The following is a 15748-nucleotide window of genomic DNA, read 5'->3' as shown; positions in this document are numbered from 1 at the left end:
AGTAAAATACGTCTTGTCTTAGAGCAAGATTTACGGAGAGAGTAACAGCTAATCACACAGATGTGCTGAGTTCCCAGTTAGTATGGGTAAAACACAGCCTACTACTTTCTTAGAACAATTTTTAAAGAAATGTAAGCATCTAGATATATTGTTACCTCTAAATCAGAGCGTTATCGATCTCTTCCCTTGCAAAGTAATCCTTAATTTTCCTTCCATGTCCTATCAGACAACCACTTTCAAATTCACTTTGAAAGCTGTTCAACCCAGTCAAGAGGAGCATTCATCTTCTAGGGCCAGTGCATATCAAAGTAATGCCAAAATAACTTTGAAGCCTTTTGCTCCAGGTTTTAGAACTGTCCATTATATGCAGGTCAGGACAGGCTAAACTGCTGTATCAGACAGACCCAAAATACGGTGGTTTTAGTAAGACAAGTTTTTCTCTCACGCTACTAATTGGAGTGAACGATCCAGGATGGGTGGGCATCAGAGTCTCCACCATATGACTTCCATTTATGGTCCAAGATGCTGTTCCAGGTTTTAAAATTTTCCAACCAATGGGAAAGCAGAAGAAGAGGAAGACAAACACCTCCTTTCTAAAGACTTGATCCGGAAAGCGCACACAGCACTGCCACTCACTTCCCATCATCGAAGACTTAGTCTCATGACCACACCCAGGGAAAAGGAAGGAAAGGAAACTTGGCCACTAGCCAAGGGGGCATGAGCCCAGCTCTAACTCAGGAAGCCTCTTTTTAGAAGGGTTAATAAAAGACACGTGTCTCTGACACCTTCTCAGAGACCAAAAATTATTAAACTGCCTTTTTTTAATATTCCCAAAGCATTCTCTTGATACCTAGTCAAGTCCCAGTCCCTTTCTGTCTCTGCTCAACAAAAGAGTGCCCTTCTGTTCATCACAACTGGGCAAAAGCCAGAAGGAAAAGAATATGATTGATTACTCCCACATAATGGTCCCTATTCACCTATCGTTTTCCAAACTCACTTCTGTACTCTCTTAGGAGCCTTAAGTTTAACATGGCTTCTTCTTGCTGTAAGGCTTCCTTCCAGCACTTTTTAGCAGCCTGTCCTCTGGGGGAAAAAAATCTTAAATACACTTACTTGATATTACGAGAAGCAATATTTCTTTACTCACTAAAATACATTTATGCCAAAAACAACAACAACAACAACAACAACAAGATTTTGACATAAAATATGTATTTTTTCAACCATGTTAAAAACCCTATGTTTAAAAAAAAGTTTTAAATGTATTTGTACAAGCGTTGCTTACACAAACAAGAAATAACTATGAGAATGTATTTATTTAATTTGCTGGCCAGCAATATAAAGAAATGTGTATATTTTTAAACTTAATGCAGGTGAGTGTCAAGTGAAGCATTCTTTAAAGACTGACATTCAAAAAAGAAATTCACGTGACAGATCAACTGGGTGTTGAGTGTCCCATTACGGGGCCCGTATGAAGATTTCTCAATTTAAAGAGAAGCTCTCGGTTCACTTAAAGTGGTCTGATGTAAGGAAACTGTAAGAAGGAACATTTCTTTACTACATGAAGAACGTAGTAACTCACAAAGTACTTGAAGACCCCTAGAAGGGCTGAGACAGTATTCCTTCCCTTAGGTACAGTTTTGGAGACGTTCATTAGTTTAGCTAATAGGAAAGGATCAGGTGTCCGTGACCATAGTATCTCACTAGAGAAAAAACCTTCAGATCCTAGCTGGTTAATAAAGACTCCTGCTTCCATCGAAGTCTGAATCACAAAGTAAGCGTTGCCCAGAACCGCTGAACGACACATCAACTCATCCACATGTTTACTCCTTACTCTTTGGTCTTCACACCTGTATGTGTTAAATGATCTGTAAAGGATGACCTGGGAACTGTGGGTTCTGATGTTACATGACCCACAAAGTGCTTCCACATATCACGGGTCACTTCCCACAACCATACACAGAAGGAAGGCTAACTTGAATGTACTCTTCTGAATTCTTAAATGCTGAGCGCCCCTAACTTTCCTTTAAAACACCACCACTGGGACTTCCCTGGTGGTTCAGTGGTTAAGAATCCGCCTGCCAATGTAGGGGACACGGGTTCGATCCCTGGTCCGGGAAGATCCCACACGCCACAGAACAACTAAGCCCACATGCCTAGAGCCTGTGCTCCACAACAAGAGAAGCCACTGCAATGAGAAGTCTGCACACCACAACAAAGAGTAGCCCCCGCTCGCCACAACTAGAGAAAGCCTGCGTGCAGCAACGAAGACTCAACACAGCCAAAAAAAATAAATAAAATTTAAAATATATATACATATAAATAAAATAAAATAAAATTAAAAAATTTTTAAAAATAAAACACCACCACCTTTTTCTGAGTGGTTTTGAGTTCCATTTTGGCCTAAGTACTTCATTAATAATACACAGAAGTATTTAAATTCTGAAATTCAAAGAAACCAGAGATCATAAATAACAATAACAAGAGCCTGGGAAATCACTAGAGAAACCAAAAGTCTGAGCTCCCCCAGGCCTTTTTTATTAGAGCTGTAAATAATATCACCCAAAGGGGATCTTGGGGAGGTTTGCACACAATCAGGTCTAACCAAGGAGCAACACTAGCAATAACTACAGACACGGTGCCAGCAATACTTGGATGATTGCCACCACAAGTAACATTTGTCAAGCATTTGTATGACTTAGCTACACGACAAAGCAACTTTGCTATATACTGATAGTTCACAACATTTCGGTTAATTATACTTCTATACATAATCTACAGTCAAACAAAAGCCAGCTTAAAGCTCAGTTCATTTGGGGAAGAAACTGGTGCCCTAACACTGAAGCAAAGGGCCCAGGACCAACTCCCAACATGAAAAACCCCATCAAAACATTTGAGGACTACCCAGGGGCTCCCATCAAAGTGGAAAGTGACCTTGTCACTTCACTTCGAACATCACCTCGTTTTGTTACTTTTAAATCTTCTCTTCTGCCTAATTCCCCTCCCAAACATCCCTGTCTTCCATGGGTCAACAATTAAATCATCCATGATCTGGCTCCTCTCAGAGGAATGCAAATGCATTACATTGTCCACTTTCTGGAAACAGATCAAGGGAATCAGAAGAAAATGTGCTGCATTCAAACCCTTGGCCCACATGGGCATCTCCACAGTGCTGCAGCTTTCAGGGCTGATTCTGACAGGTCTGCAAACACTGGTGCCAAACAGGATGTCCCTGGTAGGAAGTTCATTGACTATAAATGTTATGTGGTGTCATAACAAGCAATCGTGTGCCAAGATTCCTGGGCTGAGATTAACCACTGAGAGACAACATGGGAAATGCGGGAAGTCCATCCTCGTGAAACCAGAGCTCAGTGCGAGTACAGCATTTAACACTTCCATTTACAAGCCTTCGGGGAGGAAGATCCGGATCATTACAAAATTGAAGATGGCAATGAAAGTCTCCGTGTTGTAACTCAGGGTGATGATGAAAATGACAAGAGTCATAACCTTGTCTTTGGCAAGGCAAAGACGGGGGGCAAAGTTCACCACCTAAGGCTTATCTGGAAATCAAGACAATCCAGCTTAATATTTTATGAGGAGGAATTAAAGGTGCACCCCTCACCTGCACCATTATATATGCCTGGCAACGTGCCACTGCAGTGACAGAGAGGAAGGCCTGGGAGGCAAAGAAGAAAAAAGAGGAAGAGGAGGGAGGGAAAAAACTACAGCAGCATCACGCTGCTTGAGGGAGCTGAGAACTTTAAGGTTTATTTTTTGATTTATTTCTTTTTTCTCCTATTTGAGCCTGGTTCGACACACTTCAATTCACGCCTCCACTTCTGGGTGTCTCAAATATTTGAACGAGAAAGAGAAACTGAAGTAGGAATCATGTTAAAGAAGTTCCCCTTAAAGCTGTGTAAATGTATAAAAATTATGATTTCAAAAGGAAGCCAGTCAATTCCTGGCTCTCCTGCCACTGATTTACTCTATAATGACAATTTCCAACACTTACAGTATGCTAAGGATTTTAAGTACATTGTCTAGTTCAATCCTCATGACAACTCTATGAGGTAGGTACAGGATTTCCACAGCAACCCAGAAAAGTTGCAAAGTCACACAGCCAGCCTGTGGAGGAGCAAGGCATTAAACCCACAAACCCTTATTTACCTTCTATGCATAACCTGATACTTGGCACATTTACAAGAGGTACTTTCTGTACAACACAGAATTCAAGTTGTTCTACCTCTATCACACGGCCTTGCTGTTTTTAAAGGTGATTCTTAGAATGAATCACCATAATAGCTAGCAGAACATGAGCGTGCCTGAAGCACCAGTCTGGATACATGCCACAGGTCAGATAAAGATAAAGGGTCAGGAAGGCCAATGGTTAAAGGCACCGACTGGCTTAACCTTCTGTTAAAATTGCACATAGAGAACTAAGTCAAAGCACGGCTGACACAGAAAACAGGACCTAGAACAAGCTGCAACCACCAAAGCAGAGCAAGTTAAAATTTAAATCAAAGGTAATGCCGTCTCTTGATTTTTAGGGCAACTAGCGCACCCTTGCGGACAGAAAACTTAACTACACAACCACCAATTCCTCCCCAGACCACTTCAGTAAAATCCTGAACCCAAACTGGGGAAAATGATTCACTAGAGAGCACTGATGATTTAAGTTTGAGCAAACTTTCTGAGCAGATCCACATGGCATATACAGTTAACTATCTAAACTGTGTTAGCAATCTCGTACCTGAAAATTCGCCTACATGATACGGGAGGTCTCTGAAAGATTCTTAAACTCAAATCAAATATAAAACCAAGGATTTGTCGAAAACAATGTAAACAAGAGTCATTATTTATAAATGAGTTTCCGTTGTGCAATATAGAGTCCATTCCAAAAAATTACAGTGGCAATATTTCAACCTGGTAGAAATCACCTAAACTCTAACAAAACCTAACTACAAAAATATTTACTGCAATATTTATTTATTCTACAAATATTTATTGAGTACCTATTACATAACAGGTTCTTTCTAGGCTCTAGAAATAGAGCAAATAGCAGGGTATTGCATTGCTATGCAAAGGATCAAAATATTGTGCTGCAACAGCTACTTCAGAATGAGTGGTCAAAGAAGACCACTGCAGAACCCTGGAAACAACCCGAATGCCCACCAGTGGTAAACAGACCACATGGCCACTAATCATGACACAAATATACAACAGAACACTAGGCAGGCATTAAAAGCCTCAGGTAGGACTGTAAGTGCTGATGGAAGATGTACAACATACACTACAAACTGGAGAAAGCAGTGAGAAGAGAGTGTATATGAATCTATGTGTATACATTTCTTAAAGCAAATATTTAGATGTCAGGATATGCATTAAAAATACCCCAAATTGTTTATAGTGATTACTTTCAAGAGAGGAATTTGGAGTGGGGAAATTCTATATTCCATTTAACGTATTTGCGTGCGTGTGTCTGTATTCCTTTCATTTAAACACTAAATTTGGGGGGGGGGGTGTAGTAAAATTGTTCATTCTCAAATACTGCATAGAATAGACTTCTAAAATTTTAATACATATACTTTTTATTATATAATTTTCACGTATACAGCGTTAAAATTCAGCATTTGTACATACTACAAAGTGATTTGTATATACAAATTCAGCATTTGTATATACAAATTCAGCATTTGCATATACCACCACACCACAAGTCTAGGTGTAGTATTTGTAATATATAATTAAAAGCTAAATCAGTGTAACAGAAAACACTGACCTACTATTCTTGACCTATTTGAAATTGTTTTAATTCTAATTTACAGACTTAACACACCAACCTCCCACTTAGAGAAGTGTTAATAAAATGCCCATCTAAGAAATGACTCTGTGTATAACATTTGGCTTAATATTAAATATGGCACAGCAGCCTCTTGCGGCTCATAAAACACCCCAGCTCAGCCTTCGCTGGTAGAAACTGGCTCACCTGCTCTCTGTAAGGTACAGAAAGGAAGATAATTAGTTCTGCTTCCACATGAAACCACATGTAAAAAAACTAGGAAGAACTTATCAAATTCATTCAACAGACAAAGGGATTGAAAACTGGGTCTCTTCTCACCCTTTCTAATAGTCAAATGCCCTTGCCACAGAGGAATAGTCAGATCTCTCAAGAAGATTATTCAACAACTACAAATAGCCTATGTGTTAGTGTCCCTAAATTTGATAAAAATATAAAAAATTTAAAAAAAATTTAAAAGACCCCAAAGATTCAAAAGTAAAACATATTCCAAAAGAATTTTCCAAGACAAATAAGTGTAATTATTGAGTGGCATTTCCCAGTCTGGGATGAAGACCCATTTCCAAAATTAGCAAATCAAAATAATATCTTCACTCTATGAGGCAATTATAATTGTGTGCTTAGGAAAGGCAGGAAACAAATGACCTAATTTTGAGTTTCTTACCTAACGCAGCAAGATTTTCTTGTTCCTGACTCTTTCCCAAAGAAGCCATCATTTTTGAATACAGATCAATCCACCAAGGATTATACTCCAAAACCTGTTTAACTGCCTCATCTTCAAAAAAGTCAGCTCTGGGGAAAAAAAAAAATATGAAGGGGCTTGTTACACAGAATTAGGCTAGTTTTCAGTTTTTAAAATTTTACCTTAACTCATCACATCTGCACTAGAAATACAGAATAAAAGTACATTTCAAGGAAAGACTGAGCACTGCTATTACTTCCGTTGTGGTTACTAATGGTCATAAATAAAAAGTAAGCACTGGACTAAAGGGATATTTGACATCTGTGATCTCTTTAGACAGAAAGTACAGAGAAGACCAGTCCCCTTCTGAAGTCCCATGCCCCGTACCACAGCCATGTGGGATGAAGTGAATCTGAACACACAATGGACTGAAGCCTAGGGCTTGTGCGAGGTTTGCAAATATCACAGATTTTTGCAAGGTTATAGTTAAAGAAAAGCATCTTTTAACTCCACCAACAAAAAATAAATAAACACAAGATTTAGGATACTACATATCCACAGATGTCACACACACACACAGACACACACACACACACCCCTTATTTTTTAGCTTGTGCACTCATGTTTCCTTCCATGATGCAATCTATTTTATTTAGCTATGCTAATCTTAATAGTTCCTTAATTTAAAACTATTGCAAAAGATAAAAGCAACCTTTGTAGAGAAGAGAAAATTAATTTTCCCGCACTTTACTTTCTCAGTTTTAACTAGGAAAATAACTGCGACATTCAGAATATAGTCTTGGAGGACACTTATTCAGAAACTATACGGTCTTGCACTCAAAGCTGGAAACTGATATTCTTGGGAAAAGAATGACAAAAAGTATAACTCATGGTGGAAAATTCATTTATATTTCAGGTAATTAGAACCTCAAGACACTGGCTGTTTTGGTAAAATGGATTTCCTAGCTCACAGTTTTGTGACGTTAAATATTTTTTCTTTCAACTGAGATATTGAAATTTTTTAAAAATTTATTTATTTTTGGCCACGTTGGGTCTTCGTTGCTGCGCACAGGCTTTCTCTAGTTGTGGCGAGCAGGGGCTACTCTGTTGCGGTGTGTGGACTTCTCATTGCAGTGGCTTCTCTTGTTGTGGAGCACAGGCTCTAGGCACGCGGGCTTCAGTAGTTGTGGCATACGGGCTCAGTAGTTGCGGCTCGCAGGCTCTGGAGCGCAGGCTCAGCAGTTGTGGTGCACGGGCTTAGCTGCTCCGCGGCATGTGGGATCTTCCCGGACCAGGGCTCAAACCCATGTCCCCTACATTGGCAGGTGGATTCTTAACCACTGTGCCACCATGGAAGTCCCTGAAATATTTTTAAAATTAGAAAGATTACAGATAACTTACTGAGTTCTTTGGATGTGCCAAGCACTGCACTAAGTGCTCTTCATCAATTATTTCCTTGAATCCTCACACCACCCCCATAGGCAAGGGGTGCTATTAATACTCCCCTTTTACATGAGTGGAAACCGAGGGTCGGAAAAATTGTATATCATGGTTAAGGTCAAAGAACCAGTAAGAAGTGTGGCCACGATTTGGATCCACTGAAGTCTCAGTCTGAAACCCAAGCTATTAACCAATACAAACATTCCATTTTTATGACTGAGGACATAAGGCACATATTGGACAAAACTGAACAGCAATTGTCTTGAAATAGTAATTCTCAATATCAATTCCTGTCAGGATCAGGCTGCTGCCCAGGACTCTGGCCTCGACAATTCGGGACCGCAGTGCCCTCTGCTAACATGGGATGTTACCAGACACGACTGGAGAGGGAATGGCTTCTGCTTTGGGATGGGCTATTTGAGGTGTCCTTGCAGGACATACAAACAAAGACCTGTCCAACAGGCGGTCAGACATGCAAATCTGATGCTCAGGAGAGACACCTAGGAGTCCTGAGCATTCACACAGTTACTGAGGCCAAAGAAGAGGACAGAATGCCCAGGGAGAAGGAAGTGGCACAGGGAGAGGAAAGGGTGTCAAAAGCTAGGGTACCAAGGACATTTAAGTCAAGGGTAGAAGAAGAAGAGCCCATCTGAAAAGATGCTGTTTTCTCCCCAGGAGAAAAATACTGGGGAAAATTGCTTCTGTAGAACAGTATCTCTGCCACCTTCATGCCCTGTCCCACAAAAAAATTTCAAGTGTTTTGAGTAAAATCTCACTAATACAGTCCCTCATCTAAATTGGGATGGTTTATTCTTTATGATGCCCAAGATCTGAGGTCAACTGATGTTCTACTTTCCCGAATAAATTATTTTCAACTTTTTAAATGCCATTAATTCAACGTGCATTCACTGAGGGCCCTCTATATGCGGGGTCGGGCAGACGAAGATCAGTAAGACTCAGCCCCTGCCCTTCAGGGCACCACAATTTAACAGGAACCACAGACACAAACCCAGAATGTTACAAAACCATGCAGTAAAAACAAGATGAGCTATAACACACGAGCAGCTCCTATGCCAACTTGGAAGGGAGGGTGCCAGGGGGTGACAACTGAGCCCAGCCTTAAAGGGTAAGTCAAAGTTTTTCAGGGAAAGCGGGATGGGGTGGGGAAATAGCCAGCAAAGGGAAACCAGGAGTAAAAAGTGTGTGAGAAGCGGTGTAGTACAGGCGGGGAGATGCAAACATTCGTCACCGCCATAGTATGAAACGTGGGCAGGGGGTGGCAAAAGAGATGCTACAGAGGCAGGTGGCGTCCAGATCACAGAGAACTTTCTATACATGCTAAGGAGTTAGGAGCTTCTGCTGTAGGCAAAGGAGAACCCAGGAAGGGTTTAAGCAGATTTTCATTCTCAATACCTAAGACATCAGGCTGGTAGTCTTATGGTTGATGGATCTGCAGAAGTGCAGGCTGGAATGAGAGATGCCAGCTGGGCATTAGGGGACTGCTGCAACAAGCCAGACACAGACGAGGGCAAGGAAGAGATGGAGTGAAGGACAGAGCAAGGAGATAAACGGTACAATTTCAGGATTGATTGAAAGGGTGGGATAAGAATGAAGTCAAAGATGAACCCCAGGTGTCTAACCTGTGTGACTGGGATGAAAAAAAGGGCATTCCACCAAGCAGAAAATTCAGGAAGACTTTACAGGTAACATGATGAGTTCGATTTTGAACATGTTGAAACAAAGGAGTCAGTGAGATGCCCAGTTGCTCTCTAAACCCTTAACCTGGCTTTTCTTCATAGCCCTTATCACAGTCCAAATACTATCCACTTCCCCACTAGAATGTAAGCCGCATGAGGGCAGCTACCTTGTATTCACCACACTGTCCTTGCTGTCTACAACACTGCCTGGCACGGAAGTCATTCAAACAAATATTTGTTGAACAAATAAGTTCATATGTGAAAGGATGAATAAGTGACATGTTTATCCCAGTGCTTTTTCCTAAGGTTACTGTTTTGAAAAAAGAGCCACCTTGGAAGCAGATGATCCTCTTCTCAGCCTCCTAATTACTACTTGTCATTTTGAGATTTCCTCAGTAAATCCAGAACCCTGATCAGTCTATCATCTTCTTTAACAAATGTATAGCACTGTACAATTTTACTTAACACCCCGGATTAGGAGGTACAAATTACTATGTATAAAATAAGCAGGCTACAAAGATATACTGTACAGCACAGGGAATATAACCAACATTTTTCAATAACTTTCAATGGAGTGTGATCTATAACAATTCTGAATCACTATGTTGTACACCTGAAACAAATATAATATTGTAAATCAACTATACCTCAATGAAAAATAAACAAATAAATAAAGAGGGCCTTCTCTTGTTCCAAAAAAAGGCACCCCAAATGCTATACGATCATTTTTGTCCCTTTTCTTATCTCATAAATATTTTGAATGTTGACGAAATTCTTTTACTTTCTCCCAAAGAAGGAAATAAATGAGATTTTATGAACTGTTTGAAGTAAAAAATATGCCAACAATTAAAAAACACTTTGCCTGGGAAGGAAAAAAAAACACCACTCTCAGCAAGAGAAATATGAAAACTTAGCCATAATAAGCAAAAGGGAAAGGACTATGAAGGAATGTTTCAAGATGCCTTCAACATATTTTACTGTAAAAATAATACTCAAAAGGAATTATAAATGGCAAGAAATGGATAGTAAAAAAAAAATAATCGTTTATGGATCATCTATATGCCCAGCATTCTGCTGGGCTGCAAAACATAGGGGGCAAAAAAAATCACACACTGGTACCCATACTTTACAACAGAGGATTTTAAAAACAATAATAATCTGAAGTCATTTATATGTGCCTTTGAAATGTGTACAGTTTTGTATATAGTCAATTTACCTTTCTGCTTCAGGATGAAATTAAAATTAGTTTTCTTTAAGCTCCTAAAAAATCTGACAACATGAAGAGACATCATGACTTGTGAGAACAAGTCAAACAACTTGAAAATGTCATATATTATGCTAACGTAATATATTTTATATTATGTATTACACTGGCATATATATGCATTACGTATTACCCATTTACATATATTGATATAAATGTCTAATACAATGCATGCAATGTATTGTCCGCATGGTAGATAAGAATTTACAATAAACTTTTTCTTCCACTGTACTAACCATTAAGAACAACAAAAAAAGCACTGACCTAAAAAAATTTAATTGAAAATTTAGAAGAATTTTGCTTGCACTTCATTTAATATAATACATTTGGGTGAGTCAGTCAGCTAACATAAATAATGAGTAATGCAAAAGTGACAATTAGCCGAAGTCTTATTCCTACCAGAAAAGTCACAAAGAACCTTTATCTCCTGACACCCACTCTCCACTTGCCTGTGACTAAATTTAAGCCACTCGTGTAAAAAAAACTCTTCCTGGAGAAATGCAAAGAACATTTCATGCATACTATTAAAGAAAATGTGGTTTTCTGGATAAAGAACCAGAAGATGGAGAAAAATAAGGGCTGCTTCTAATATCACACTGCTAAGTATAAATTCCAATTTCTTAATTTTCTCAGGCCATATCGCTATACTTTGAGTTTTAGAAGAGAAGAGATAGCCAGTTCTGCTAATTAGGCTCCCTCCCACTCGAAATTTCTGTCTTGTAAAGCTCAATCTGTTTTCATGCTTGCCCGGGAAATTTGATGACAATGAAATTTTTCTGCTTTAAATATTCAGCATGATTTTAAATGCGTTTCTTCAAATTATTCTTCAGTGGACCTTTAAAATCACAATTGGAGAGATAAAGGTAATTAGAAATGGCAATGTAAATGGAGTTGAATCTCCCAGATGTCCTCCAAAATAAAACCCACCCTGCTCTTACTCAGCTTCCCTCAGGATGTCGAAGAGTTCCCCCATTCATCACTACACGTCACTCAGCCCCCATCTGCACATCACAGGATATATTTCTGCCATTCCAATTAGTCTCCCACTGTGTCACAGGAGATAGAATGTTAATCACAAGAGCAACAGCAGTTAAACTGAAATAGTGTACATGAAAAGGAAATACAAAATGACAAATGGAAAGACTCTTTTCAAGTCCTGGCCGAGCCCCTTAGTAGTGGTGTGACCTTGGATGAGTCCCTTAACCTCCTTTCCTCAGCTGTTGTGAAAAACTGAATTAAATAATCACACAAGAGCACTTGACAAGCTGAGAGCACTAGACAAGTATAAGGGAATATGATGATGATAGTTGCATGCATAACAGTTTAAAAATCGTGGGCCCATAACTTGGGAAGAATAATAATTGAGGCCTACATCAAAACACGACTCACATCCTAGGAAAGCCACTGAGTACCCACAGAGGCCCGGGGACAACCACTTCCTTGAAAGAAGTGCTGCTATCGAGGCCAATGAGAGACATCACAATCTTTCCGAGGCAAGTGATTATTTACCTACCCATTAATTAGATCGGTTCCTTAGACAAATATAAGCCTGATAGAGACACATGATGGCTCAAGACACAATTAATGCAGGTGGGAAATACAGCAAAACTTAAAAATAGATTTTATTTATACCCTACACCAATGAACAGGTATTTGTTAATTTGAAACAGATCCTCGATTACAGGTGCCAGTGGATGAAAGTGTTGGGAAAACCCTGGATCAGCCAAGAAATGTGGGACATGTAGATTCAAATTCTTAAAAGACATTGAAACATGTTTTCAATTATATATACCATTAATCACAACAAAGAATCTTCTGAAAAGAATGGTACCTATTCTCATGAATGCAATGTTCTATTTTTAAGTTTGGCGAGGAAAAAACTCAAAGTACATTAAAAGACTTCTCTGGTGCTGGAATGAGATGATGAAAAACACTATCTTACAAAGATCATAGAAGTATAACAGTTGTAGGTTAATTCAAATGTCAGCTAAGGTTGTAAGCCATCACTAAATTCTAGAGTCCAAAAAAGCACATACCTAACAGTTAAAAAGATACTCAAAAATTTTTTAAATACTCAACGTCAAGTAAATTATTCAATCCTCAAAAAAAAAAAAAAAAAAAACAACCCCTCAATACTCACAGATAATGATCAGGATCAAACTTGGCCAGCTCAGCAGCCAGGCGTTTCTGCCTTCGTTCGGCTGCAGGGGTGAAATCTGGATCCTTAAGATCGATAACATCACTCAATTCATCCTAAGAACACCCAGGAAAGAAAGAATAATTGCTATCTCCTATTTTAGCCATGAAAAATCTCATTTTGTACAAAATGCCCAAACACAGGAAGAATCTAATTGATCGGTAAGCCGTCATACCACCTGTGACATTTAGATTCAAATCCAGCAAATGTTTGTTAGACACCTACTACTTGCTAGGCCCTGGTAGAAGCTTTCACATCAATTATTTCATTTAATCCTTAAAACAAACAAACTGATTAACATACATTAAGGCTATAAAAGTTTAACATGAAAAACAGAATAATCCTCTGCAAGCAAACAGGAACATTTAATTCTGCATTCATTCCCCCATTTACTCCCAGAGATCTGAAAGTTATGAAAGGCAAGTTGAAATAAATTTCTAGACCCAAGACAGAGCTGCTGCTGCCAGGGGTGCCACGTCAGCAAACCAAAACTTGGTAACTTCCGCGTCCCTGTAAATACTCGCCTTGAACAGAAATGCAGGCTATCCAGTCGACCCCCGCAAGGCCAAGCCAACTCTGGGCTCTGTCCTTATTTCCTTGTCCCTTCTCACCCTTAACGAGAATTGTGAAGGGCAATTTTGATAGATATGACTTTCCATTTGAAAATTTACAAATCCAATCCCAAGTAATATTCAACCTTACTGTAATCATCTTCACCTGGATGAATACATACTGCTATATGGCTTGTTTCCTAAGCCCAACCCTACAGAAAACAGCTGTATTAGTAAAACCACCTACAATACCACATGGTCTTTTTTCTTTTGATCAGAATTATGAAGGAAAGAAACTTTGCACAATGCAAAATACTCCTAAAGCTCTATCTTTTTTCTTTCTTCAGTCTGCCCATTCCTACTACCAACCGCAAGGGATAAGTAGGCAAACCGGAAGCAGCTTGAAGACTATTAGCTGAAAAGAAGTCAAGGGAAATAACTTGGTAGACAGTTGTGGACGCAAACCATTAGAACAGACTTGTAAATTGAATGGTAGGTTAGTGCCTAATACCCAGGCTTAAAGTTGACAGCTATAGCACAGCAAAATCACTACAATGAAACCAGCTACACAGAATCGGCCAGGGAAAGACTAAGATACAGAACTCCCCACACAATCATAATTTCTGCACTTAAAAAAAAATATCTCTCATCCCTATCACAATCCACTGAGCTCAAGTAACGTCAACAACATTTAATATAAGCACATTCTAGTACAACAAAGGGGCCCAGGGAACATTTTGGAAGTCACATCCAGAACATCTTAATACTTTTATTTTATTTTATTTTATTTTATTTATTTATTTTTTTGTGTGTGTGGTATGCAGGCCTCCCTCTGCTGTGGCCTCTCCCGCTGCGGAGCACAGGCTCCGGACGCGCAGGCCCAGCGGCCATGGCTCACGGGCCCAGCCGCTCCGCGGCATGTGGGATCCTCCCAGACCGGGGCGCGAACCCGGTTCCCCTGCATCGGCAGGCGGACGTGCAACCACTGCGCCACCAGGGAAGCCCCTTAATACTTTTAAGTACAAACATTCTAGGCAAAAGTCAGATCACTGGCTGTCCCCAAGCTTAGAAAAATTTGCATTCCAAAAGTTCTTTTACAATTTACTTTTGGAAGACTCAGAATGTATTTTCCTATAGACATACTATGATAAATAACAGAGATTCTCAGGGCAGCCCGCAAGTTTATTCAATTCAAAATAAACTAAATAGAGCACTCACAATACAAATCTCACAAGCGTGCAGCAATGCTTCCATGGGAAGACGCTTTCAGAGCTCTAGTCTCACCCATCAGAAGCATCTCTCCCCGGAGCAGGACAGCCTGGGCTCATCGTCGCGTCTCTGCCTCCTCACCGCCTGGCATCGGCTCCTCGGCCACAGAGCCAGGAGGGGCGGTGATGCGGGCCCTGAGGGAGACGAGGATGGTGCTGTGTCCGCAGGACTCCCCTCCGCTGGATGAGTACTCAGAGCCGCTTCCTGCCAGGGGACCCCAAGTTCCTCTCCCCAGCAGCCTCCAGTCCCCGGATTTGCTTCCTCCTTCGAGCCCCAAGGAGTTCCCTGCCTCCTGCCCACCACGACACACACACATTTCTGAAAACAGCCTGATGAGGTAGAAGAACTGTGACTTTGGAGTTAGACAAACTCTGAATTCAAAAGCCAGGTCCAGTCTAATTGTGCAACCTCTCTGAGCCTCAGCATCCTCACTGAACAAACTAGACACGCCTCCGTCACAAGGCTGGGACTACTTTCCTCTTGCTGCTGTAACGAACTGCCACAAATGTGGCTTAACACAACACAAACGTAGAGGTCTAGAGGTCACAAGTCCAAGGTCAGGCTCACTGGGCTAAAACGAAGGTGAAGGCAGGGCGGGTTCCTTTTTGCGGGTTCCTTTTTGGACGTTCCGCGGGACCGTGTGCTTTTCTGCCCTTTCCACCTTAGAGGCTGGCTGTCCTCACTCCTGGTCTGGGAGCCCCTCATCACAAGGCTCCTTCTCCCTCGGCTTCCATCATCATGCGCTTGCTTCTCTGTTTTCACTTTGACTCTCTTGCCTCCCTCTTGTAAAGACCCTGTGCTTAGATAGGGCCCACCTGGATAATCCAGGATAATCGTCCCATTACAAGATC

At 40.4% G+C, this 15748-nt stretch overlaps 1 protein-coding gene across 1 annotated transcript in view; it reads right to left on the bottom strand.

Annotated features, from left to right (window-relative positions):
* Positions 1 to 15748, bottom strand: part of SHQ1 (SHQ1, H/ACA ribonucleoprotein assembly factor) — a 94684-nt gene that overhangs the window by 68991 nt on the left and 9945 nt on the right. The window contains 2 exon segments of the mRNA XM_007104931.4: positions 6462 to 6589; positions 13021 to 13133. Of these exon segments, the coding sequence (XP_007104993.1) occupies positions 6462 to 6589; positions 13021 to 13133 (241 nt within the window).

Source organism: Physeter macrocephalus, chromosome 18 (genome assembly GCF_002837175.3).
Source record: "Physeter macrocephalus isolate SW-GA chromosome 18, ASM283717v5, whole genome shotgun sequence".
Taxonomy (NCBI): Eukaryota; Metazoa; Chordata; class Mammalia; order Artiodactyla; family Physeteridae; genus Physeter; species Physeter macrocephalus.
This window is presented reverse-complemented; position numbering and strand designations above follow the sequence as displayed.